This window comes from Jaculus jaculus, chromosome 7 (genome assembly GCF_020740685.1).
Source record: "Jaculus jaculus isolate mJacJac1 chromosome 7, mJacJac1.mat.Y.cur, whole genome shotgun sequence".
Taxonomy (NCBI): Eukaryota; Metazoa; Chordata; class Mammalia; order Rodentia; family Dipodidae; genus Jaculus; species Jaculus jaculus.
Window position 1 is genome coordinate 84941776 of NC_059108.1, and position 27562 is coordinate 84969337.

General features: G+C 42.9%; 1 protein-coding gene and 2 pseudogenes across 5 annotated transcripts; 1 reads left to right on the top strand and 2 right to left on the bottom strand.

Annotated features, from left to right (window-relative positions):
• Positions 1-202: 202 nt before the first annotated feature.
• On the bottom strand, positions 203-1526 carry LOC123462252 (annotated as a pseudogene).
• Positions 1527-4691: 3165 nt separating this feature from the next.
• Positions 4692-5510, top strand: LOC123462255 (annotated as a pseudogene).
• Positions 5511-23262: 17752 nt separating this feature from the next.
• LOC123462254 (E3 ubiquitin-protein ligase Mdm2-like) lies at positions 23263-25497 on the bottom strand. Of its 5 annotated transcripts, none has more exons than XM_045155368.1 (3): positions 25190-25497; positions 24941-25033; positions 23263-24127 (listed from the first exon to the last, which is right to left on the bottom strand). In XM_045155368.1, exons 1-3 carry the CDS (start codon positions 25492-25494, stop codon positions 23263-23265), a joined length of 1263 nt encoding a protein of 420 aa, XP_045011303.1. In that variant the 5' UTR covers positions 25495-25497. The 5 variants fall into 5 exon arrangements, with proteins under 5 accessions (XP_045011303.1, XP_045011301.1, XP_045011299.1 ...); XM_045155366.1 differs by lacking the exon at positions 24941-25033 and having other exon boundaries at positions 23263-23853; positions 23911-24080; positions 25344-25494; XM_045155364.1 differs by having other exon boundaries at positions 23263-23918; positions 24045-24127; positions 24941-25494.
• Between the last annotated feature and the right edge of the window lie 2065 nt (positions 25498-27562).

The window sequence follows — 27562 nt, forward strand, 5'->3', positions numbered from 1 at the left end:
CCAGGCACAGCTTCGACGGTGCTCCTGCATGGTGACAATGCCCCTAATGTAAACACGAGAGGAACCTGGAATGACCTCGTGTGGAGACTCAACCAACTCCTGCACAGGGGCCTCAGTGGATGGCATGTGGTCACTGGTGAGCAGAGACTGTGACAAGGGCTTCCTCTGGAGGCCTGGAGATGTCTACATTCTGCGGCCTGTCTCAGTGTGTATTCACAGCTGCCACTGTCAAGAATATGGACTTCACTTTACAACCGTAAGCCACAAGGGTCAGCTTCAGGACCGTGTGTAGGGGACACTTGAGGTAGGCCAGCTGTTCTGCTGCCTTGTCTTTGAAGTGTGCCAGGCGGCCTCGCATCACAGCCTGGTGGCAGATGACCAGCACGTTCTCCTGTCTCTCCAATTCCAAGATGACAGGCTCCAGTCGCTGGACCAGGTCCTCATAGGACTCACCCTTCGGATACCGGTAACGGTACTTGTCCTGGTCCTGCAGGGCGAACTCCAGTGGATAAATGGCCTGAATATCCTCGTATGTCATTTCCTCACAGACACCCGCATCTATCTCGTTGAGGACCTTCCAATGCTCATAGGGCACACCCAATGCTTTGTGGTCTGGATGGTTCTTTTCATCTGGCTGGTCCAGACCTTCAGATCCTTGATGTTCTGGTGGCTGATGAACTGAGTCAGACTCTTGGCAAACTCCCTGCCCCAGGGAGATAGTCCTGGGTCCCAGCCAATCTGGCCCTTGAGGTTGAGCTCGCTCTCCCCATGCCGGCACAGGTAGATGGAGCGGGGAGTCACATGGATGTTCATGAGGTAATATACGATTCGGCTCTGGATGTGGTCAGCTACACGGTTCACCATGTAGCTCTGCCCTGCGTCCATGATCTTGATGTAGGATAGATCCCTGTCCAGGTCCTCATCCAGTGGCTCATAGGAGTTCTCATAGCACTCGATGAGCCTCATGTAATCCTCTGTGGCTAACATAATCAGGGCTGCCCAGGTTCACTTACACGATGTTGGCAGCTATGACCTCAGGATCCATACAGATAGACTCAATGAAGAAGGTCTTGTAGCCATTCTGCTCCCCAAAATTAAAGATGGTTGCTCTCCGTTCTCTGGTGGTATTAGTTGCATCAAAAACCGACACATGTCCCCCATCCTCACTGAGAAAACCCCGCATGTCACAGAGAGCTGCTGGAGCACACTGCTTCTGGATTTTCAGGCTCTCTTCATCGTCTGGGAGGAAAAACTCAAAAGATTTATACGTCTTGACCATGTCCCGGTGATACTGGCCAAAGTTGAATTCCCGAGTGTGCACACCAATCCAGTTCAGGTAGTGGGTCAGCATCTCATAAATGTAGGTCTTGACCCTGGCAGGCAGGCCCACCATGGAGATGAGTGTCGGGCAGTTGGTCATGCAAACACCATGTTGGTTGGCAGGCGTGCAGAGCCGGCCGGCTGTTGCTGTAGGGCAACCAGATCTTCTTCCGGGGATTCTGGGTCAATTCTCTTGAGGACACCATCCCTCATTCCCCCACAATCCCCCTCCCACCACCACCCACGCCCACCGCCAGGCCGGGATGAATCAATCGGACTGCGTCCACATTCTGTAACAATTTAATGTAACCCCTTACTATTTGATATAACCCCTGAAGCCTATTTTCCTTTTAAGTTTTTTTTTTTTTTTTCTCTCCATATTGTTTTAGAGAGGAAGAGAGGTAAAGACATAATTGCCACACAGGGCCTCATCCACTACCATTGATCTCTAGACGCTTTTGCCACCTAGTGGCCATGTGGGAGATTGCACTTGCCTCCCTATTGGTTATTTGGTATACGTGGGATCAGCAGAGTTGAACATGGGTCTTTAGGCATCCCTGTCAAGTGCCTTAACCACTAAGCAATCTCTCTAATGCATGCCTATGTTCTCTAAGGAGTTTGAAACCGAATAAATATTTTAAGACTCAGTTTACCCATTTCATCTTATTCTCTAGTAAAAGCCTGTATTCTAGGAAAGCATAATATAACTTCAATGATCTGACAGATATGTCTATAAAGGACTGAAAGTGAGAGAGATAGTAAGAGCTTTTGTGGGCTTTGAGCATCAATGGGATTTCAAGCTCATGAATTGGACCTGCCATCTTCAGCATGAGGCACCAATATTGAGGAAGTGATGACTCCCTTGACCCCTGCCTCTTTCTCTACTGATATTTCTGGCACAATCATTGATCCTTGGGAAGAAGCCATAATCAGGTGTAATTATGATTATTAATGCACTGCCAAACCTCTGCCCAGACTTCTCAAGGATTGTAAATTCTCTTAAATGTACCTCAAGATTTTTCCCTAAATAAAATGAATAATTCATAATATAATCTTTGTTGTTGAAGATAGAAGAAAAAGTAGGGTGGGTTTATCTCACAAGCAGTGGTTAACTGCCCTAGGTGAACCCAACATTTTGGTGGATCTCCTACAGTCCTGGAGTGTCAGAACCTCCTCACTCATTCTCAATCAACTGTATCCATTTAAAGGTAGCCCTATAGGGATGGAGAGATGGCTTAGCAATTAAGGCACGTGCCTGTATAGCCTAAGGACCCATTTTCCATTCCCTAATACCCACCTACACCAGAAGCACAAGATGACACCTGTATCTGGAGTTTGTTTGCAGTGGCTAGTGGCCCAGGGGCACCCATTCTCTCTCTATATCTATCTCTTCCTCTCTCTGTCTTACTCTTTTTCTTTCTCAAATAAATAAATAAATTGTTTTTTATCTAAATGTATTAGCCATACAGTTTCTAAGTTTCTTGCCCACATAACTCCCAGAATCAGGGGGTTTCTCCCTCAAATACCAATAACCCTACAGAGGAAGGCCTCAGAGGAAAGGGGTAGAGGAGAAGTAGTATGAGAAGAATTTTCTACAAAGCAAATTTAAAATACAATAAAGGTCTTCTTATCTACAGAAAAGGAAAAAGGCTGGGGTACCAGATTATATATATATCCTTTCATTCTCAACTTAGGTTTCAGTTTGTAATAGTGGCACCCCATGTCAGCCAGTTTGATTCTCTTTTTGGGTTTGAGGAGCGAGCAAGTTCTATGATGGACTTGACTGGACGTGGTGATACATGACACATTGCTACTAACGCAGCATTCTGGAGGCAGGAGTAGGTGGTTGGCTAAGCTCAAAACTCACCTTGACTGCAGACTAAGTTCCAGGATAGCCCGAGGTATACTGAGACCCTCCTATTTAGGAGAGGAAAACAGAAAAAGAAAAGAAAAACCCTTTTTCATACAGATGTCAGATCTGGGCGTTCCATTGGTCAGACTAAACGTGGGCTGGAAGGATGCAGAGTCATGCCCAGTGCTGGAGCCCACTGTGGTAGCTCGAGATGCGGAGTTCCTCTGCACCTTGGGGTGGGGGATGGATAGAGGGAGCAGCCCTCCTGCACAGTGAGGCTCAGGGCTTTCAGGTCTCCAAGTGAATGCTTCCTGGGCTACTGCTAGCTTGATGAGCTGGCTTCTCTTGCAAACTAGGCTTGAGGCCAACTGCCTATATCAGGAGAGCTCAGGACCATGTGCTCTCCAAGGGAATGTTTATGAGTGTCCTCTTGATGCTCTGGGGCCCCCAGTGTTGTCTACCACTTAGCATACTGACATAAACTTTTGGACCCACTGTGAGTCTATGAGTAACAGGCATAGGAATCTCTAAATCATTATAAGATGGCTCAGTGTTTTAAAGTTTTAACTGGTATTGATGAGGATTCATAGCCTCCATTTTCCCTGACATTTGTTATTTATGGCTTTGTTGTAGTTACTCTAATTTGTTATTAGTTCATTGTAATTTGATATGTATATTCTTAGAAATTCATGATCCTAGGCTCTGCAAAATGATCAGTGTTAGTGACATTTAAAATTAACCACAATTCAGTGTGTTCATTACACAGGAATGGCAGAAATATTGAAATAATAAAGTTTTTAGGATACCTTATGAACATGCAAAAACAATACTTATGTCTGAATATGAAATCAGGAATACTATATGATTTACAATAGCATCAAAACCTTTAAAACTGTTGACAATAGAATGAGGCTAACCTGTGGAAGCATACACTGCAAACTATCAAAGGTATGAAAGAAATGATAGGCCTGCCTCCAGAGAGCCCCAACTTGTAGGCTTGGCTTTCGTCAATGGTCTGAGGGGTTAGCGGGGTGTCGGACCCCAAGGCAAACCTGGCGCCCAAAGAAGATGCTGGGGAAGTGTGGTTACAAGATTCATGTTATCCATGAACCCGGAACCCTGAGGAGACCAGGTCACCGGCCAAGCCACAGGGCGCTGCGGGGCTCGGTCTCCAGAGGTCACTGTCGCGGAGGTCGCGAACACTGCTCTCCCGCGTACCGGGGACAGCGACGCCGCCCGCAGCGTTCCTCGGGCTTCCTCCCCTCGGTGGACGGGTCCGGAGTCGTGTACGCGGAGATGGCCTGGCTATCCTGCCCCGTGAGCCTGAGACCTCGCAGCGGAGGGTCGCGGCTTCTGGAGCTTCCCGGAAATCCCCACCCACGCGCGAACGCGGGACAGTGCCGGGGGGCGGGGCCAGGCTCGTCCAATGGGAAGATCTGGTCCCGCCCTCCCGCCCTGGTCCCCTGCATCCCTCCGCTCTCCTCCCCTCCAGGGTTTCCAGTGCCAGGTTTTCAGGAAGATGTGCAAGAAAGCTGAGGCCTACCTCTGGACCACTGATCCGGTGCATCTTTCCAAGGATCTTCAGCAGTGGAAGCGCCTGAGGAGAGATATTTTATATCTCATCTTCTGGCTTTCTTTGCGGCCAATGACAGCATGTAAAAGGAAACTTGGTAGACCGATTTAGCCAAGGAGTTCAAATTACAGAAGCCCGCTCTTTCTCTGGGTTCCAAATTGCTATGGAAACATACATTCTGAGATATACAGGCTCCTTGTTGACACTTATATTAAAGATTCCAAAGAAATGGAATTCTTTTTCAATGCCTGTTTGAAGAAGTCCGAGGACCTTCCATTGGATTGGGGACAAAAGCGCTACTTCTGCAGAACGTGTTACAGCTCTTACTACTGTGGAAGGAATCTTTTGTGGGCTCAAGTAACAGGGACTGTTGCTGCCCTCACTTTTTCCAAGGAGCTTATTCGAGGAGATGAAGGTCAACACTGTGATTTTGCCCATCTGGGGTTCGAGCACCTGGTACACAGACCATCAGAGCACCGAGTTAAGGAAATAATTATTAATGCTGTCAGGAGGGAACAGGACTTCCTCACAGAAGCCTGCCTGTGAAGCTCACAGGGGTGAATTGCACGTTAATGAAGCAGTACATTGAAAACGCGGTGGACGGGCTTATATTGGAGCTGGGTTTAATAATTTTCAGAGTAGAAAACCGATTTGACTTTGAAAAGCAAGACTACCTTCTTTGAGAAGAGAGCAGGTGAGTATGAGAGGTCAGGAGTGATGTCAAGCCCAACAAAGAAGTCTTATACCTTGGATGCTGATTTCTAAGTGAACTGACTGGAGATGGGCTCTGTATTTTTTCCTGACATCTCCCCTTGTTATGAACAATCAGTTAATCCAACTACACTATGCATTGTCATTAAAGTTGATTAACGGCATCTGTAAAACCGTGTAGCTACCTCAACCAATCCTGTTCACTAATGCTGGAGGTGTCACTTGGAAAGAAAAGGCATATTTAAAACAAAAGCTACTCGGATTCTTGGAGAAGACTGTATCCTTGCTGTCTTTTGCAAGCCTTCTGGCTGCCCCAGACTTCATCCTGGCATTCACTGGAAGGCTGGGCTTTACCCTGAATGGTCACTTCCACGGGCAGTTGAAATGCTAGCCTTACAGTCTCAAATCAGGCTTCAACGTTTACCTACCTAGTTTGTAAATAAAACAAGCACTTTACACGCAAACATTGTACTGTCGGTGGGGGGAGCCTGATTTATTATTTTCCATAGCAAGTACCTAGTATTCTGTTTACCACTGGTGGTAGCCCATTCAAAATTTACTTAGTGACATAAGAAGGTTAATATTGACCTAGCGTAATTTTTTAAGCTTTGTTCACTTTAAGGAATTTGAAATGCTCTTTAGTTAGCTTTAAAGTCAGTCCACTGCTTCTGTAAAGCGTAGTCTGGTGTCAGTAGTAGACTGGGTTTTGCCCCTGTAGCCTGATACGGTGTCATGGTATCTGCTTTCACAGCCAAGGTCTTTGAGCACAGGGACTTCTAACGTAGAGTCACTAGGAATTGAGGAATGATCTGTGCCAACTGCTGGTGGCTGGGTCTTTACCTGATGCAATTTCACTCTGTCTCTAGAGTCACACTTTACCGACTGCCTGGTTAACATGGAGAGATTCTTGAGCAGGCTTCCTAGGTAGCAGCTAAGATCTTATTACAACTTCTCAAATCATCGTACAAAGGGAGCCATCTAACATCTTGCTCCTGTGAAGTGTTAAGATAGGACTGAAGTTTCCTCCTATAAGTTGTTTCTTCTCATTTTCACGTGTGAAGGCATACTGTACTGTTGAGACTTGATCCATTTATGTTAACACTTGTCTCTTAAATTGGATGGGATTTTTATTGTGTGCTCTTTTTTTAATACATTGGGGTGGAGACATCGCCCAGCATTTTCTTGAAGTTTGTAAATGGTAAAATGACTAAATTCTATCATTTGCTTAGATGTAAGTATCACCTGGCGAATTGTTATTTTATTTTATGCTTTAGGGACAAGCCTTGACTGGCCTGGAACTCACTATGTAGACCAGGCTGGCCCCAAATCTGCTAGGATGACAGGCACATACTACCATGCCCTGTCCACCAGGTGGATAATTAAGCGTTAGTAGAAAACTAGTGCTGCATGAACTATGTGTTCCATTCAAAGACAAGAATACACACTTGTGCAGTAGTGGCAAACAGCCTTTTTGGGTGAGCAACTGCCTTCCAATTGGACATGGGGCCTGCTCAGTGGAAGAGAATTCATATCTGGTACAGAAAACCAAGCCATCTCCAGATGGTCAGGAAAACCACAATATTGAGAGAGATGCCCCAGCATTCCCTGTACAAGATGAGTGGATTCCCTTGTTAAAGTGTCTCTCAAGCTCCTGGGCATATCTCCTTTAATCAAAACTGCTCTCACCTTTGCTGGGAGAATCTAATATTTTATAAGTAGCAGGGAATTTTGGAGAGAACCATGACCCATGAAAACAAGGAAAGACTGCTGAATACCCACAACGAGATGGGCCACCTCTACCACATCTGCTAGGATTCAGAAGAAAATACTAGGCAGCCTTCTACACCTAGGAAAATAGCAACGTTGTGGTGAACTGAAGCACATCAGCGCAGACACACACAGATTACAAAGCAGTCAGCGCTAACTGACCACCTGCTGAGGCACAGCAACTGTTGAGGAAGAAGAGATGGGTAGGTTGTAACAGCCAAAAAGCAGGTATAAATACCCTGAAACATAATACCCCCAGAGACAGGCCCACATCACCCCACAGTGAACACCCAGAAACCTAGTGAGGAGGGCCCCCCAGGAAAAAGGTGATGGGGGAGGCCACATATTACAACAAATGTTAAAGAATTATGTATTCAATAAAAATGTTACCAAATAAAGCCAGGCATGGTGGCGCACACCTCTAATCCCAGCACTTGAGAGGCAGAGGTAGAAGGATTGCCATGACTTCAAGGCCACCCTGAGACTACATAGTGAATGCCAGGTCAGCCTGGAGTAGAGTGAAACTCCACCTCAAAAATACAAAACAAAACAAAAAATTACCAAATAAAAAATGAGAGGGAGGGCTGGAGAGATGGCTTAGCGGTTAAGCGCTTGCCTGTGAAGCCTAAGGATCTCGGTTCGAGGCTCGGTTCCCCAGGTCCTGCGTTAGCCAGATGCACAAGGGGGCGCACGCGTCTGGAGTTCGTTTGCAGAGGCTGGAAGCCCTGGCGCGCCCATTCTGTCTCTCTCCCTCTATCTGTCTTTCTCTCTGTGTCTGTTGCTCTCAAATAAATAAATAAAAAATAAAAATAAAAAAAATTAAGCAAAAGTAGGCTAATCCTTTTTAAAAAATAGACTCTTTCTTGCTCCCCCAACTATATAAAGGAAGGAAATTTAAAAATTATTTATTAATATGATTTCTAAATTACAGTAAGATAAATTTAAGCCCACAAATCCTTAACTAAATTTCAAATTTACTTTATTGTAGGAAATGTATGCCCAGTCAGGTATACCTATCATTTCGTATTTTCCTTTGGTTTGTTTTATAAAGCCTCTGAGTTCTCACAGTACTGACTGTTCAAAGGAGAAAGTCAACTACTCTCAATTATACGCACGATTGTCTCTCAGTAGTGGTCAATGTAAAATGATAACAGTTACCAAACTTAAGAATACGGGCTAAAATTATCCATACTAAGGAAAGGAAAAGTCTATTCATATTTGAGAATTTTACCTTTGTATGTACATGACATTGCTCCACTTTTTATTTGTTTGCTTGTTTGTGTGATTTTCAAGATAGGGTCTCACTCTGACCTGGAATTCACTCTGTATTCTCAGAATGGCCTCAAACTAACACCAATCTTCCTACCACTGCCTCCCTAGTGCTGGGATTAAAGGCATGTGCCCCCACGCCTGGCACATTGCTCCCATTTTAAAGTTCCAGGATCAGGTGGAGCAGGCACTTGGAAAGCCTTCAGAATAAAAACATAAAATCAGGGCTGGAGAGATGGCTTAGCGGTTAAGTGCTTGCCTGTGAAGCCAAAGACCCCGGTTCGAGGCTCGGTTCCCCAGGTCCCACGTTAGCCAGATGCACAAGGGGGCGCACGCATCTAGAGTTCGTTTGCAGTGGCTGGAGGCCCTGTCGCGCCCATTCTCTCTCTCTCCCTCTATCTGTCTTTCTCTCTGTGTCTGTTGCTCTCAAATAAATAAATAAATAATTTAAAAAAAACATAAAATCATGGATGAGTTTGGGTTCTTCTGAAAATCAAGTGAAAGATCAGCTGGCTGCATACTAAATGACATTCTTAATGAATATTTTTAAAGATAAGCTGTTAAATAGGCTATTACCACTTTCTCTGCTTCAAAACTTATCCTATGCAATATTTAATGAATTTAATCATATTTCCATATCAATGAGTGATAGACAAAGACCAAGAATATTTTCAGACAAATAGTGTCTCTAGAAGGCTCAAATGAAAACCCAATTGCTACCTCACCTATCTTGCAGCTACCTGAGTTGACATGACCACAATGACAGAACAAGCCTGAAATGTATCCTTTTCCCTCTCTATACCCTGTATCTTAGTGAATAAGCTGTGAGCTAAAAATTGGCAGTCTTGGGTCTTTAGCATTGAAATCAAAAATATAAAAGACCCTACTATTTCCTTTACCCCAAACAGAACAGGGAGTCTCTGAATCTTTTTGTGTTATGAAGCTATATTTACTCAAGTCAATTAAAGAAAACTGTACATATTTTTACTGGCCATACCATTATAAGAGAGAATAAAACCCATTTTAGAAGCAATTGTTTGTCCTACATATGACATATGCACAAGAAAATAATTGTATTAATAATACCACACATATAGACATCCAAGAGGAGATATTACTGGAAAAGCAGAATTCAGGTCTTCCTTCCTATAGTATTTTACAACCTCAACAGACTCTCAGTAAGAAGGCCTCAGAATAGACTGGTTAACTATTACAGTTCTGAACCGTGTTTTCAGCCAGTCCTCCCCATCCTGCACATGACAAGGACATGGCCCTCACGTGTCATCGCCTCTGGGCCATTCATCCAACTTGTATTCTGCTAGCATTCATAGTTCCCTTTGTTGTACTCTAAATTGATCCAAAGCATATATTTGCACAATCTTCACCGGTACAGAGACTCTTCGGGTACTGCAAATTGTTTTAATATTGTTCAACACTAACCTCAAATGTTATTAGTTTCTACAATTAAACAAAAACCACTTATTTTTAGAATACTCGTGTATTCTGCATTTTAATTTACTTTTTTGACATAGAAATATAATGTAGCCCAGGTTCACCTGGAATTCACCATGTAGTCTCAGGGTGGACTTGAACTCACGGTGATCCTCCTACCTCAATTCATCTTTCCTACAGTGCTTAGTACTACCCAAAGCACACCTGCTCCTCCAGGAACCTCTTCTATTTCAATTCTTACATTCTAACATGGACCTGCTTGTGTACTTGTCTCATTTTTTCCTCAGAGATATCACTATTCTCTCCCATTTTATTATAAGATTGTTCACCTGTGTGATGACAGGTAAGTAAGGCTTCTAGCCCCAATGTTAAGGGACATGTGTTCAAAGGCATTATGGCTACTTAGTAAATTCAGATAAGTCTCCCAAATCCTGAAATTGTGTGGGTTTTGATATATTCTAACTTAGCTATGAGAAAGGAAAATAAATAACAAGAGAATCTAGCATAATCAATAATTCTAGGAAACTGTATTTCTTGAGAAATAAAACACTACAGACATGTTAAGGATACAGACAATACAGCAAACAGATATTGATAAGTAGAGCAATCAATGCAAATATCATCAAGATGTTAAATGTTCGGGCTGGAGAGATGGCTTAGCGGTTAAGCTCTTGCCTGTGAAGCCTAAGGACCCCGGTTCATGGCTCGATTCCTCAGGACCCACGTTGGCCAGATGCATAAGGGGGCGCACATGTCTGCAGTTTGCCCTGGTGCACCCATCCTTCCTCTATCTCTATCTGCCTCTTTCTCTGTCTGTCTGTCACTCTCAAGTAAATAAATTAAAATAAAAAAAATCATTTAAACAATATCAAATGTTGTAAGTAGTGGGATCTGCTATAAAACCGTTGCTTTAAGAAAGCAGTCATTGTTGTGACCATCAAAGTAAAAACATGTGGACCATCTATCAGATGATCCATAGCATTGGAGGAACACTGCACAGAAGAGCTTACACATAACCTAATTTTACATGTGATGTGATGGGAAGTGTACTTGAATCTTAGCTATATCAATCTACTCAAAAAATACATAATTCTCAGTTTTATTCATGTTTTCCAAATTACCTGATTTGAATTACTAAGTCTGGAAATCCTATCTTGGTGTAGGGGTGTTTCCAGTACTTTTAGCTCCTTACAAATATGAACGCAAAAAGGTACTTAAGTTAGCAATATAAAATAATAAAATGTACAGTAGAATAAAATATAACACAATGAAACTGATGATACATTGGTAAGATAAATCAATTTGTAACCACACCTCAAGTATTGTAGTGTGAATATCAATCATATTAGTGATTGAAACTCAATGAAGTAAGTCCTCTTCTGTTGCATTGTACATGTCATGCACTCAGAACATATAAGTCCATGTGAAAAAAAAAATGGAAGAAAGGAAGATGTGAAGGAAATAGAGAATGAAAGAGGGAAGGGATTAAAGAAAAAGGTGATGATTTCAGTGAGGAACTAAGGAAGGAAGTCATCACAAAGATGATGGTTCAAAGTACACTATCATGCACAGTAGCTATGATTGTAACTGAACATTAACAGACTGACAGAGACTGGTATTAAGTAGCACTTAAGTAATACTCCCTTATAATTTTGTCTACTCTTACAACTAATAGTTTGAGACAAGCTTCAAATATCAATTTGGCAGAAATACAGTTGCTATCTGATATGGCAAAATAGAGGAATAACTGAGCTGGAAAGATGGCTCAGTGTTAAAGTTGCTTGCTTGAAGGCCTGATGGCTTGGATTCAATTCTCCAGTACACATATCAAGCCAAATGTACAAAGTGATGCATGCATCTGGAGTTCATTTGCAGGGGGAGAGGTCGCGGTGCACCATGTTTGCTGGCACTTGTGTGTGCCCTACCTCTCTCTCTCTCTTCCCTTCTTGCAAATTAGCAAATAAAATACGAAAAAAAGAAACAAAAGGACAAGAATAAAACTACTATCTCATTCAAGCTTTAGAAATTACCAACAGTGTTCTCTGTATAATCAGAAAAAAAAAAACAATGTTTCTTACATCATTTACATCATTGATGACAGAATTATGAAGAATATCCACTGAGTGCCTGATCCATTGTCATACGCTCAATTCTAGCTACTGTCCTGTCTGCTAGTGTCTTTGGGGACACTGATAGTAACAGCAAGTGCTTTACCTGCCAGTGTCCAGTAACGGTAATGAGAGGAATAAGAACTGCTTCCCAGGCCCTGTGAGGTTTTCAGTATATTAGTTGGGGGGGGGGGAGTGGCTCTTAGACAGGTATATAATTACTGAACTAAGACACAAGCAAGGGAATTGCACCCAGCCCTGGGGCACCTAATACCAGTCACTGGTCTAATAGAAAACAAGCCCTTCAGGCTGGGGAGATTGCTTAGTGGTTAAGGCACTTTCATTCAAGCTTTAGAAATTACCAACAGTGTTCTCTGTATAATCAGGAAAAAAAAACAATGTTTCTTACATCATTTAAACAGTAAAAACTGAAAGTGGGATGCTCTTGGGTATTTTCCATGACAAGAATTCCATTCATAGAAAAGGAAGAAAAACAACTTAATTAATGGTGGCATAACTCTCTCTCTCTCTCTCTCTCTCTCTCCCTCACACACACACACACACACACACACACACACACACACACACACTCACTCACACCAAGTGACTATAAATGACTTTCTTACTGTGCTGTAGGAATTGAGTCTAAAGACTAGCACAGGAAAATAAGGATGGTTTTTAAAAACTTCAAAAGAAAAGTATTTATAAAAACATTGAAAGTGTTCATTTGTCACTCCGTGGAATAAGATAATGTGTTCTCCTTTTTATGTATTGATGGTATCTTGGTCTTTTCTTTCACTGACAGACCTTCTACTTGTGGTTCATTTTCCTCTTGGATATCAGGAAGCTGACCTTGTACAAAGGCAAAAGACCCAATACAGGAATGTACAACATGACACATTCTCCCACAGAATTTACAATCTTCCAACATCCCTATGAACCTGCTCACGGGCTGCACATGCTGAGTCAGCGGTGTGTCTCTTCCCTCGCCCTCCACTGTGCTTTCACATGTGCTTCGCTGAGTTTTGAAATGTGCCTCCCATGACTAGGATTGCCACACAAGGTCTCTCAAAACTCACATCACACATTCCAAACTTTCAGTAAGTTTGGTTTCTTCTTAAAAATTATTTATTGACAGTTTCCATAATTATACTCACTATGCCATGATCATAATTTGCTATCACCACAACCCCTTTGCTGCCCTCATTTACCCCCACCACTTACCCCCTTATTCTTTCCAACTAGGCTCTCCCCTATTTTGACGACATCACTTTTATAGTGATTTGCAGAGTTTATTTTTGCATTATTGAAACATATGTATTAATTCTTGTCCTTTCTCTGACTTTGTTGTGTCTTGTATATTCCTAGTCTTCTTTTGCCTAACAACTGTTTCAGTATGAATTTTCCCCCATAGCCTTTGAGATGAAATTATCTTTCTTTTCAGAATGAAGAATTCCCTCATGTCTGGTGGGAGAGCTAGGTTCCCATTCATGATCCACGTGGTTACTGAATTTGTATTTCTCAGCTTGGTTATTGTTAAGGCTATACATGTGTTACTCATTTACATGGAGATTTTCAAGTATACCTTGAAAGCTGTAACAATGTACTTTTTTGTAATACAAATTTCTGTAGCTTTTGTGTAAATGTCTAAATTTCCATAGATTTACATTTACACTCTTCTAAAGAGTGAGGTGTATAAGAAATTACGAATGGCAGCAGAGAAGTAGGAGAGATCCAGAGCATCTGAAGCCCACATAGGCAGGCAGAAGCGTCACCAGCAGCTGCGGCAGCAGGTTCATGGCAGCTCCAGGTCCTCGGCAGCAGCACGACCGTGGGACCACACTTGCAAGGCTCGGCTTTATCCACAGGAAAAACCAGATGAGGGGATTTTCCACTCACACTGGAGCTCCTCACAAACTCAAGAAATGTGAAGATAAGACTGCCGCAGCCAGCGGGGAGTTGAACAAGGACCCGAGGAGAAGTTAACCTGAATGGGAGAAGGCAAACAGACACAAGAAGGAGACCATGCTAGGTGTTCAGGCAGACATAGCTTATATATAGAAGACAGAACTTGTTTGATAATGCTTATGTGCCTAAGGTCAGGATCACCAGGGTCATATGTTAATCCCTCTATCAGGCACCCACTTCACCTAGGCTGTGTACTAAACAATGCTTTAGGATCAGGAGATTAGGAGATTAGAGATCACCCTAGCTCCCAAGGTCAGAGAGCAGCTGCAGATCACGAGATCTCCTTTGTATTAAGAGATAAGAGAACACCCTTAGTTCCCAAGGTCAAAGAGCAGCTGTGGCTCCCGATATCAGACCACAGCAAACAATGGGGTAGCAGATCACAAGGTAGAGGATCACGTGACCATGGGAGGACTAGAGCCACCATCCACAGCCTCCCCTCCCCTCCTGCCAGCACAAGCACCAGCAAGAACCAGAGACCTGGGGAAGGGAGTTCACAGCACCCAGCTCCTGTGACCAGAGCAGCAATCCAATTTCCCAGCCAGCCTACTTGAACCCACAGTGCACCAAAAACGGACCCAAGCAGGAGCGCACCATAACTGTGACCAAAATCATCCCAAAAGGTAACTGGGATTACATCAGTTCAGTACTCACGAAATAATTATGGTATATAGGCCTGAACCGCAAGTGCTAATTGCACCTTCCATAGCAGAATAAATTATATGTTAAATCTGATGGATCGTCGGATTTGCCTTTTTTTTTTTTTAGCACTTTTACTTTTACACTCTTCTAAAGATTTACATGTATGTTTGATTATGCAATATTTTCATAAAACATTAACTTCCCATTGCAGATAAGCTAGTGGATGTACAATATTCTATCATGTGGCTGCATCATACCTTAACCATCCTAACTGAGCTCAGGCTAACAAAGCATGAAGTAAAATCTGCAGAAGGAAGTAACATGACGCACACACGGGCCCTATCTATGCACATATACACAAACGCATCTTCATGCTGCCTGAACACGAAATGGCTGTGTTCTCTGCTTTTTATCCAAATGCAAACCACACACTGTAGTAGAGGAGGGGAGGTAATGCCCGGAGCCTTGACCTTGTAACAATGAGTTGCCCTGCCTCCTTCTCATGGTAAGACCTTTCCTTCTCTCCTTCTTCCCCATCCCATGATTTGGGACTTGCTATGTAGCCAGGCTGCCCTCACACTCACATTAATCCTTCTGCCTCAGCCTTCTGAGTACTGGAATTTCAGGTGTATACCACCTATCCTGGCTATAAATTTCAAAAAATACATTCAAAAACATTCAAGAATTTAATGAAAAAAGGTCACCTAGGAGAACCCCATTATCAACATATAAAGATGTGTTATTTCAAATAGCTTTTAAAAAAGCATGTGGTCTGACTAAACATTTTATTTAGAATTGAACTGCAATGCAATATCATATGTGCATACTAATATTTCAAGAAATTAGAAAATGGAAAAAACAAAATTTATATTAACCATAACTTTAAACAGTTATATCAAAATTATACCAACTTTTAAAGTGTAGCCTTTCTTTTCAAGACTCAGGAATATCTTCTGGTATTGCCAGCAAACACGATCTTGTGTCTGCCCACTGAGATACCCTTTCCTTAAACTGCCCCAAGGCCCATGGCTGTGCTTTTCTTGACAAAATTGCATGTATTTATTGTGCACCCTTATTTATTGTGTCTACTGTGAAATAACTGAGTCAAGAAGGCCAGTTTGTCCACTCACACTTCCTCTGTCATCTTCACTGGAGTGCATTCAGTATCCAAAGTAGTTGTCTAAAAGTTGCATTTGAGGGTTAAAATACTTATTTACCATATTTATAACAACTGTAACTGTAACTGCATTTGCCTGCAAAGCCAAAGGACCCCGGTTTGATTCCCCAGGACCCATATTATCCATATACACAAGGGGGCCCATGCGTCTGGTGTTCGTTTGCAGTAGCTGGCGGCCCTGGCATGCCCATTCTCTCTCCCTATTTCCCTGTCAAATAAATAAAAATACTTTTGTAAAGCCTATGGCTGGCCAGGCATGATGATGCATGCCTGTAGTCCCAGCACTTGGGGGGCATGAATAGGATGATCACATTGAGTTTCAGGCCACGCTGAGGCTACATAGTGAATTCCAGGTTGGCCTGGACTAGAGGAGACCCTACCTCAAAAAACAAAAGAAAACAAAAGAAAAAGGCTATGGCTGGAGCGATGGCGATGGCTTCGGGATTAAGGCACTTGCCTACAAAACGAAAGCAACTAGGCTCTATTTCCCAGGACACATGTAAATGAGATGCACAAGCTGAACAATGAAATTCATTTGTAGTGGCTGACGGCCATAGCACACTCAGTCTCTCACTTTCAAATGAATTAATAAAAATAAAATATTTTTTAACAGCCTATGACAGGAAAAGTAATAGCCATAGATGGATAAACTAGTATTATCTGGTTAAGTGAATGTATTATACATATAAAACCACCCTCTAAACACTTATGTTTATGTGTATATGTTAATGCTACTATCACTTTTGGTTACAGAACTTACCTTTTCAGATGGTGACAACCACTATAGAAACCCAAACCTCACCAAAGAGCTGAGAATTGGTGACAGTGGGGTGTTCCTGACTAAATGAGACATCTATATCACACCCTCTATAGTCCATTATAGAAGAGGTGGTAGGAAGAATCTCAGAGCCAAGGAAGGGGAGGAGTGCTGTGCAAGGCTCATCCTGTCACAGTGTCACTGTGATAGTCATGATATCACCTACAAAGACCTGCATTAACAACATGGAGAAAGTAATGTCATCAAAATAGAAGAGACACTAGTCAGAGTGAAGAAACTTGGTGGAGGGGACACAGGGAGGAAAAAGGGATGGTGGTGGGAGGGGATGATAGATGGTCTATATGTAGATGTCTTGCATTCTTACACACATTAGATTAAGTCCCCAGTCTAGTAATTCACTATGTCACCTTCAGAAATGAGACTTTTGCACAGGTAATAAGGGTCACATTGAGGTGACTGTGATGATTTGAGACAAAGTCACATGTACCCCAGGCTGTCTTCTACCTCACTGTGTAGGTTGCCCTGAACTCCTTACCTTACATCTCCAAGTGATGGGAAGACAGGCGCATGCCACCACGTCCAGTTTTATGACCTGTTGAAAGGCCACATTTCTGAAGGTGACATGCTGAATTACTAGACTGGGGACTTAGTCAGATGTGTGTAAGAAAGCAAGACATCCCCTCCACCGAGTTTCTTCATTCCAACTAGCGTCTCTTCTATTTTGATGGCATTACTTTTCCCCTGTTGTTAATGTCGGTCTTGTGTAGGTGGAATCATCACTGCCACAGTGACATTGTGACAGGATGAGCTTTTCAAAACATTCCTCCCCTTCCTTTGGCCCTTAGATTCTTCCTACCACCTCTTCTATAATGGCCCATAGACGGAGTGACAGATGTCTCACTTAGTGAGGAACACCCTACTATCACCAGTTCTTAGCACTTTGGTGAGGCTTGAGTTTCTACAGTGGTTGTCATCATCTGAAAAGATAAGCTTCTGAAACCAAAAGTGATAGTAGAATTAATGAAAATACATAAACATAAGTATTTAGAGGCTGGTTTTACATGTATTAATACATTCACTTAACTAGATTACTAGTTTATCCACCTATGGATATTACTTTTCCTGTCATAGGCTTATAAACATATGTTATTTGGGGGCTGGAGAGATGGCTTAGCAGTTACGTGCTTGCCTGTGAAGCCTAAGCACTCCAGTTTGAGTCTCAATTCTCCAGGACCCACCTTAGCCAGATGCACAAGGCGGCGTACACATCTGTAGTCTGTTTGCAGTGGCTGGAAGCCCTGGTGTGCCCATTCTCTCTCTCTCTCTCTCTCTCTCTCTCTCTCTCTCTCTGTCTTTTGCCCTCAAATTAACAAAGAAAAACAAAATTAAAATATTTTATTATTAATTTATTTGGGAGCAATTGCATTGCTAAGGCCATCAGCCACTACAAATGAACTCCATTGTTTACCTTTTGCATCTGGCTTACATGGGACCTGGGAAATTGAACCTGTGTCCTTTGACTTTGTAGGCAAGTGTATTAATCACTTAGCCATCGCTCCAGCAATAGGCATTTTTTGTTTGTTTGTTATGTTTTGTTTTGTTTTTTCGAGGTTGGGTCTCCCTGTAGCCCAGGCTGACCTGGAATTCACTATGTAGCCTCAGGGTGGCCTCAAACTCATGGCAGTCCTCCTACTTCTGCCTCTCAAGTGCTGGGAATAAAGGCATACACCACAGTGCCCAGAAAGCCATAGGCTTTTTTTTTTTTTTCCAGCCATAGGCTTTTGAAAAAATATTTTTATTTGTTTGACAGAGAAAGCAGGAGAGAAAAATAGAGAATGGGCACACCAGGCCCTCTAGCCACTGCAAATGAACTCCAGACTCGTGCACCCCCTAGAGCAATCTGGCTAACGTGGCTCCTGAGGAATTAAACCTGGATCCCTTGGCTTTGCAGGGAAATGCCTTAACTGCTAAGACCATCCCTCCAGCAATACACTTTTAAAAGCAATTTCATTTTTTATTTTTTTAAACTCTTGATCAAATATTTAATATTATATATTTGCAAATATATATATATATATATATATATATATATATATATATATATAGTAAATCTGTAATTTTAGACATTAGTAATCCACAAGGACATACAATGAGACTCTACTATAAATTCCAAATGAATAAGGCTTCAGTTCTAAGACTGCCCAAGCTCAAGTACTGGTTCCTTCTGTTGTTTCTCAAGTCCTGGTGGGGAGGCTGCTTTTGTTTCTGTTTGCTTTGTTTTGTTTTTTGAGGTAGGGTTTCACTCTAGCTCAGGCTAACTGGGAACTCACTATGTAGTCTCGGGGTGGCCTTGACCTCTTGGTGATCCTCCTACATCTGCCTCCCAAGGGCTGGAATTAAAGGTGTGTACCACCATGCCCATCTCTTTTTCTAAAATTTAAACTAAAGATGTACCATTAATACAAAATTATCTTTCTGCTACCCTGAACTTATGGTCCAGTTAATTTTATTTCCATACCTGAACATGTATAAACGTCATACATGGGAGAAAAATAACCGGGCCTTAAATTGAGGGCCATTTTCACTATTTTGCTCAAAATTCTTATGTTATATATCAAGAGGCTAATCTACTTAGAGACGTCATCTTAAAATAGCATTTGTGGACTTCCGGTTAAGATGGCCGCATAGGTACCACGCCAAAGCAGCCCAGGGTGGAAAAAGACCAAAAAAAACTCAGCAAAATACACACTTTTACTAAAAAGTGAGGTGTATAGGAAATTGAAGCGGCAGCGGAGAAGTAGAAGAGTTCTAGAGCATCCAGAGCCTGCACAGGCGGGAAAAGCGGCTCCGGCAGCTCGGCCAACTGCCTTGGCCGCGCCGCACTGGAAAGCCTCCAGGCTCGGCTTGAGCCGCAGGAAAAGCCAGGTGCGGGATTTTCCCCTCACACTGCGCTCTCTGCAACTCGGGAAACGTGAGGGGAGAGCGGCAGTGAGCAGCGGAGGAGCAGACCTTGAGGTAGAAGAACACATGGAACAGTGAGAGAACTGGAGCAGCTGCGGCTACCTCCCCTCCCCCACCACCTGAGCCCAGCTCTGGCGAACAGAGCAGCAGCCCAGGACCCGGCCACGCCAACTTGGGCTGACAGCGGGACACAAGAAGGAGCAGAGTTCGGCAGCAACATCAGCGGCTCCAGCACCGGTAACAGCGGCCCCAGCAGCAGCAGACCCAGGAGTGGCAGCAGCGGCAGACTCGACAGCAGCAGCTTCAGGGGGAGCAGCGGCAGTGGACACAGCAGCAGCAGCTTCAGCAGCAGTGGTGGCTCCAGCAGTGGCAGCTACAGCAGCAGCAGAGGCAGCAGCAGCGGTGGGTCCAGCAGCAACACCTTCAGCAGCAGTGGCTACAGTCCCAGCAGGGGCAGCTTGAGCAGCAGCAGTTCCAGCAGCAGGGGTGTTGATCTGTAGGGCCACACTTGCCAGGCTCAGTTTGCCCCACAGGAGAAGCAAGTGCCCAGCTCAAGAAATCAGAACAGCAGCCCGACGGCCCAGGCAGCAACGTGACTGAGACCAAAATCATCCAAGGTAACTGGGATTGCACCAGGGAAGGGTCTCACTTGGTCGCAAGCTGACTTGGATCCCTCAACAGACCAGAAATCTTAACCTCTTTGTTGATAGAGGATCTGGTCGTTATAATAACTACTCTTGCATACATACTTGGGGCTGTTTTTGATTGAATGTGTACAGTGTTTAGTTAAATTTTAGAATCTACCTGTATTTTATTCCACTCAGCCTGCTTCAATACTCCTATAGCAGGGAAACTCAACCCCTAAGAACATCTTTGTAGATACTCTGAGAGTCTTAAGAGCCACACCTAACATCTTAAGGTCCTACCCTGAAAATATATTACGTCAAATCAATTGATACAGCTAAGAATACACAGCTAGCTAGAAAATCCAAGCATTAACTTAATCCAAGATGCAAAAATATATACATTATATATACATTATAACACAAGAAACACTAAAAAGCAAGACAACATAAACCCACCTAAAAGCATTAATGCATCAGAAATGTCCTCCAGTGAGAAAGAGTTAAAGGAAATGCCTGAGAAAGAGTTCAAAAGAATGATTGTAAACATGTTCAAAGAAGTCAGAGAACAAATCAAAGGAGTCAAAGAGGAACTTAAAGAGGAAATCAAAGGAATCAAAGAAGATGCAGGACACTAATTTCATGAAATAAAGAAGGCAATACAAGACATAAATAAGGAAATAGAAATAATAAAGAAAAACCAGTCAGAATTACTAGCAATGAAGAACACAGTTAATGAAATAAAAAAACTCTGTAGAAAATCTCACCAGTAGGATGGATGAGGGAGAGGACAGAATATCTAAGCTAGAAGACCAGGTGGCAGACCTAATGCAGTCCAACAAAAAGAAAGACAAACTTATAGAAAAGTATGAGTGGGAATTTCAAGATATTTGGGACACTATGAAAGGATCCAATATAAGAATTCAGGGCATAGTAGAAGGAGAAGAACTCCACTCCAGAGGCATAGTAGGCGTCTTCAACAAAATCATAGAAGAAAATTTCCCCCAAATTGGGAAAGAGGTGCCAATGCAGATACAGGAAGCCTTTAGAACTCCAGCCAGACAAAACCCAGAAAGAACCTCTCCTTGCCATATTATAATCAAACTTCCAAACACACACACCAAAGAAAAAATATTGAAAGCAGTTAGAGAGAAAAATCAAGTTACCTACAAAAATAAGCCCATCAGGATTACAGCAGATTATTCAACACAAATTTTTAAAGCCAGAAGGGCTTGGAGTGATATATTCCAAATTCTGAAAGATAACAACTGTCAACCAAGGTTACTTTATCCTGCAAAGTTATCCATTCAAATAGATGGAGAAATAAAGACATTCCATGACAAAAGCAGGTTAAAGGAGTATTTGAAGACAAAACCAGCTCTACAGAAAATACTTGATAGAATCCTCCATGCTGAAGAAAAGGAAAAGCACACATATAAGGAACCTAGAAAAAACAAGCAATACTCAAATACTAGTTAACAGAAGAGAGTGCAGGTAGAACCAGAAACACACACACACACACACAAAAATGGCAAACAAAAATACACACCTTTCAATAATATCTCTTAAGATCAATGGCCTGAATGCCCCAACGAAAAGACATAGATTTGCAGACTGGGTTAAAAAGCAGGATCCTACAATTTGTTGTCTCCAAGAAACTCACCTTTCTACAAAAGATAGACATTATCTTAGGGTGAAAGGTTGGAAGATGGTGTTTCAAGCAAATGGGCCTAGAAAACAAGCAGGGGTTGCTATCCTAATATCAGACAGGGTAGACTTTAGTCCGACGTTAGTCAAGAAAGATAAGGAAGGTCACTTTATATTGATTAAGGGCACACTCCATCAGGAGGACATTACAATCCTAAACATATATGCACCTAACATGGGGGCTCCCAAATTCGTCAAACAAAAACTATTAGAACTAAGGTCACAGATAACACCAAACACAGTGGTGGTGGGTGACTTTAACACCCCACTGTCATCAATTGGCAGGTCATCCCGGGAAAGAACAAACAGAGAGGCATCATGCAGCCCAGGCTGATTTCAACTTTGCTATGTACCTGTGGTGGTTTGATTCAGGTGTCCCCCATAAACTTAGGTATTCTGAATGCTAGGTTCCCAGCTGATGGAGATTTGGGAATTAATGCCTCTTAGAGGTGGTGTATTGTTGGGGACAGGTTTATGGGGATTATAGCCAGTTTCCCCTTGCCAATGTTTGCCACATCCTCCTGTTGCTATTGTCCACCTTATGTTGGCCAGGGGGTGATGTCCAACCTCTGCTCATGCCATCATTTTCCCCTGCCATCACGGAGCTTCCCCTCATGTATGTAAGTCAAAATAAACCCTTTCCTCCCCCCCAAAAAAAAACCAATAGCATTTGTGTTTTAAAATGAATAGTTCTCAAATCTGAATTAATCTTTCAGAAGGCACTGGGTTTTAAAAATGTCCTAAAGCATAGGTCTGTTGACTGTGAGAAAACACATAACTAAGTCCAAAAAGGTGTTTTCAACTGGAAATAGCACCTACCCCACACACTGCAAATAGCAATGAATCTTTCTAGAAAATCACATGCATGCTTCAGCTTACATAGCACCACCTGTAACTCACAACTTCTAAAAGAAACTAAACAGTGTCTGAGTGTCTAAAATTTAAATGTTCAAACCTTCACACGTCCTTCTATTCCTTACATGAAAGGTACTTAATAAGTTACATGTTCTACTTACATTAAAAAAAAAAAAAAAAAAAAAAAAAAACAAGATACCTCTCACGTAAGTAGAAATTACTTAAAATATAAAGGGTAAGGATGAAAGATGAGCTATCCAGTCCCTGTAAACTACATTAAAACCCAAATATAAATAGAAACAGAAGTGAAATTTTCCTAAAAGGAATTTTCACAAGTCTTACTCCCAAGGGGGATAAATTATACTACAAATAAATTTACATAGACTAAGATTTTCCTTGCCATGTTATGTAAATATAAGTAAAGTCCATGTGGTCTAAACTTTCCGGGTTATGTAGTTAAGAGATACAGAACTGTTTTCTGGGGAGGTCGCTAGTTGAACTAGGTGAGCACAATCATTTGAATGGGCGGTCTGCACACTGGGCAGGGATTGTTCCTTTTCTTAAGCTTCTTTGCGCATGTGAAGCACGACATAAGATGTCCTGTTTTGCCATGAACAATGCAACCATTTTCAGGTCGACCTTGGCAAATTACACAAGGCTCAATGGCATTAAGGGGGAAACTAGACTCCATACTTTCTTCCTTGTCTTGTGTTTCTTCCTTCTTCATCTCTTTCAAGTCTTCTTGGCTGCTACAAATCATGCTGCTAGAAGTCGATGGCTGAGAATGCTCTTCACTTTCTTGAGACTGGAAGGCTTGCGTGACTTGATCATCATTTTCCTCAATCCATGTCTCTCTGGAGTCGTTCACTGCAGTTATTTTTTTACCATCAGGCACATCCAAGCCCTCTTCTGTCTGAGCCAAGTTTTTTAGTTTGGCTTTTGCAAAGATTTCCCCTCTATCTTTCCCTTTATCATCTGGAAGCCAGTTCTCACGAAGGGCCCAACATCTGTTGCCATGTGGTGGAAGTGGAGGATTCATTTCATTACAGGATGTACACTTCCAATAGTCCGCTAAAGAAATTTCAGGATCCTCTTCAAATGAATCTCTATCACTCTGTCCTGCCTGATACACTGTGACTTGAGAAACCCCATCATCTTCATCTGAGAGTTCTTGACCTTTTTCACTAATATAATCTTCTGAATCAAGAGATTCAAGTTCAAATTCTACACTAAATTGATCAGAAACTGAATCTTGATCCAACCAATCACCCGAATGTTCACGTACACCATCATCAAGCTCCTGATTGGAGGGGGCCTCTGTGGACTCGCTGCCACTGCTTCTTTCACAGCACAGCTCCCGTATTGAAAGACAGGATGGAAAATTTTAAAGTAAACTTGGTGAAGAAATAGCTGGTTGCTACAGGTAGGGGACAGCCTGAACTGTATATTTAGAAGTAAATAAAAAATAGGCTAAAAGATAGACTGCGAATGGCCCAAGATATGGGTTGGTCGGGTCAACCTAAACTTTATGACCCGGGAAGGGGAAAAACAAAAATACAGTTTTGAGAAAAACCAAAATAATAAAATAGTTTCCCAAGACAGCCTGACCAAGGACTTAAACTCTGGTTATGCACAAATAAGATATGAAGACATAACTGTACATGCTTGGCAAATACCCTTGTGAACCCCCCCCACGCACCCCTTTCTCTTCCTTGCTAAAAACCCTATAAAAAGAAACACCTAGGGCTAGAGAGATGGCTTAGTGGTTAAACGCTTGCCTGTGAAGCCTAAGGACCCCGGTTCGAGGCTCATTTCCCCAGGACCCACGTTAGCCAGATGCACAAGGGGGCACACGCATCTGGAGTTCATTTGCAGTGGCTGGAAGCCATGGCACGCCCATTCCCTCTCTATCTGTCTCTTTCTTTCCCTCTCTCTCTGTCACGTTCAAATAAATAAATGAACAAAAAATATTTAAAAAAAAAAAAAAAAAACACCTAATAGGGCTCAGGGTCGACTCTTCTGTCTCCTGCATGAGATACGTGCCAACCCCAGAGCTCTGGTTTCCCGAATAAAGCTTCATGCTTTTGCAGCAAGTTGGGTCTCCCGTGTGTCTTTGGGTGCGTGGTATCTCGAGACTTGAGTGAAGGTCTGGGAGGGGGGATGGGTCTTTCAGTATCACACACAGAGCCAGGCTTTCATCAAAGGAAAGGGATTTGTGGCGCTTTCTCTGTCGTTCACCAGTTAAGTCATCTGAGTTTTCCTCTGTCTCACTAATTGTTCTCCTTCTAGATGAGGTAGAGGGTCTAGAAGCCAACTCTGAAGATGGAGGCGTCTCTTCTTGCAGTTCTTGCACAGGGTCCTTTAGATCACTCCCACCTTCAAGAGGACAACCATTCTCATTCATAGATGTTCCAGAGTTTGATGGCTCTTGCTGATTTACTACTACCAAGTTTTTGTAGATCATTGTGTATATTTTCCTGTGCTCTTTCACAGAGAAGCTTGGCACACCAAACAAATCTCCAAGAAGATCATTTGCACAATAAACAATATGTTGCTGCTTCTCATCATATAATCTTTTACTCATAATATACTGGCCAAGATAAAATACAACAGTCTTTAACAACTTCAAAAGCAATGGCTTGGGCCTAACCAGGGTCTCTTGTTCCGAAGCTGGAATCTGTGAGGTGCTTAGGGCACCGGCAGTAGACACAGACATGTTGGTATTGCACATTAGCCTGGATCAGGGTGGGAGGAAAAAAGGAAGTGCAGTTCTAGGGGTGGGTGAGCGCGGGCACAGCTGCCCCTCGGCGCCCCGCTCCCCCTCACCGCACGCGCGGAGGCACGACGCCCTGGGCCGCGGCCACCATGTTGCTTGGGGGCCCGGAGCACCCGGAGTCCCGCGAGGAAGGCGGCGTTACCCCAGGCCCGCTTGCGAGCCGCTGCCCCCTCAAGACCCATACAGGCCCCCAACAAAGCGCAGGATGGCGGTGCGCGACCCCTGCCGTCCGCCGGGAGTGCACAGGAAGTGTCATTTCTTATTTTTTTTTAAGAGAATTGGCATAGAGTAGCTTGGGTACACGATGGCTTACTCACACTGCAAAGAAACACCAGATATGTGTTCTTTGTGAATCTGGCTTATGTGGATGAATGCAGGCCATCAGGCTTTCCAAGCAAGAGCCTTTAACTGCTGAGCTCCCAGTCATATGTGTTTCATTGTTTTCAATACCAGGTATGAATCCTCTCTCATGGAGCAAGCCTCAAATCCAATCAGGGAGCAGCTGGTTTTCCCCATAACAGACATGCCAACATTGCTCTAGTTGTCATATTTGGTCTGGCTGCCCAGCCATAAACTTTGCCAGAACTACTGCTGATTAAGAGCACTGATGACTTCTCCTGCAACTGGCTGAATGACTCTCTCCAGCATCAAGACAGCCAGCCAACAGGGAGGAGGGTTCCACCCAGGCTTCTACTTAATTTCTCATTATCCTGCAGCCCAAATGTGGAGATTTTTTTAAATATCTTAGGGCTGCAGTAATGGCTTAAATATTATGGCACTTGCCAGCAAAGCCCAATGATCCAGGTTTCATTAGCCAGGACTCAGATGCAAAAGGTGGGGCATGCCCCTGGAATTTGTTTGCAATGGCTGGAGGCCATGGTGTGCCCATACTCGCTAAAATATAGCAATAAAATCAATAAAACAGTAAAATATAATGAACAATATTTTGAAATATTGATTTATTTGAGAGAGAGAGAGAGATTATGAGAATGTGTGTGCCAGGGCTCTATCCACTGCAAATGAACTCTAGACACATGCAACACCGTGTGTATCTTGCTTACCTGGATCCTGCAGAATGCAACCTGGTTCCTTAGGGTCGCAGGAAAAGGCCTTCTCCTCTGAGCCATGTCCCCGACCTAATGTAGAAGTTTTAACAATCGGGTTATACCATCTAGTTTTGGTGTGTTGCCGTCTGGTTCACATGGCTGGTAGAAATCACACAACCAAGAGAAGCTTCTGGGAAAAAGAGATTTATTTTGGCTTATAGGCTAGAGGGGAAGCCCAATGATGACAGGGGAAAATGAGGACATGAGCAGAGGGTGGACATCACCCCCTGTCCAACTTCAGGTGGACAATAGCAACAAGAGGGTGTACCAAACACTGGCAAGGGGAAACTGGCATAAGCCCGCCCCCAACAATACCCTGCCTCCATGAGGCCTTACTTCCCATATCTCCATCCACTGGGAACCTAGCATTCAGAACACATAAGGTTATGGGGGGCACCTGAATCAAACCATCACATTCCACTCCTGGTCCCCCAAAACTGATAACCATACATGATGTAAAGAGAAATACAAAGAAAGGAAGAGAGTAAGTAAGAGAAAATCTCATTTCTGTTTTATTATGGCATTGGGATCCTTTCACAAGTCTCTATGTACCAATGAGTAACTTAGCAAGACTTTTAGTTTTAAGAATTTATTACTCATTTCTTTTACAAAATAGGGTTGATTCTTCACGATGCATCTGATCTCAAACTGCTAGACTGAAGCGACTCTCCCATCTCAGTCTTCCTAGGAGCTCGGCTTACAGGCACGCGCCATTGTGCCCACCTGTTGTCCATTTCTTCCCTTGCTTGCTGCATACCGGAGTTGTCACTTCAGAAGGAAAATCCCTTAGACAACTCTTCCATTTGCTGGGGGCACCCTAGGAAATAATGAGGAAACAACATTTCCTAAAATATATTATGATTCAAGATAGTAAAGGATGATTGTCAAATGGTCTTTAGTCCTAGTCTCACGAGAAG

What these genes read in the sequence shown, in the direction of transcription:
- LOC123462254 (XM_045155367.1), bottom strand. Translation starts at nt 25,494, where the DNA reads ATGTGCAATACCAACATGTCTGTGTCTACTGCCGGTGCCCTAAGCACC. An exon ending in GAAAGCCTGGCTCTGTGTGT is followed by an intron (nt 24,128 to 24,940) that starts GATACTGAAAGA and finishes ATCCTGTCTTTC; the next exon opens with AATACGGGAGCTGTGCTGTG.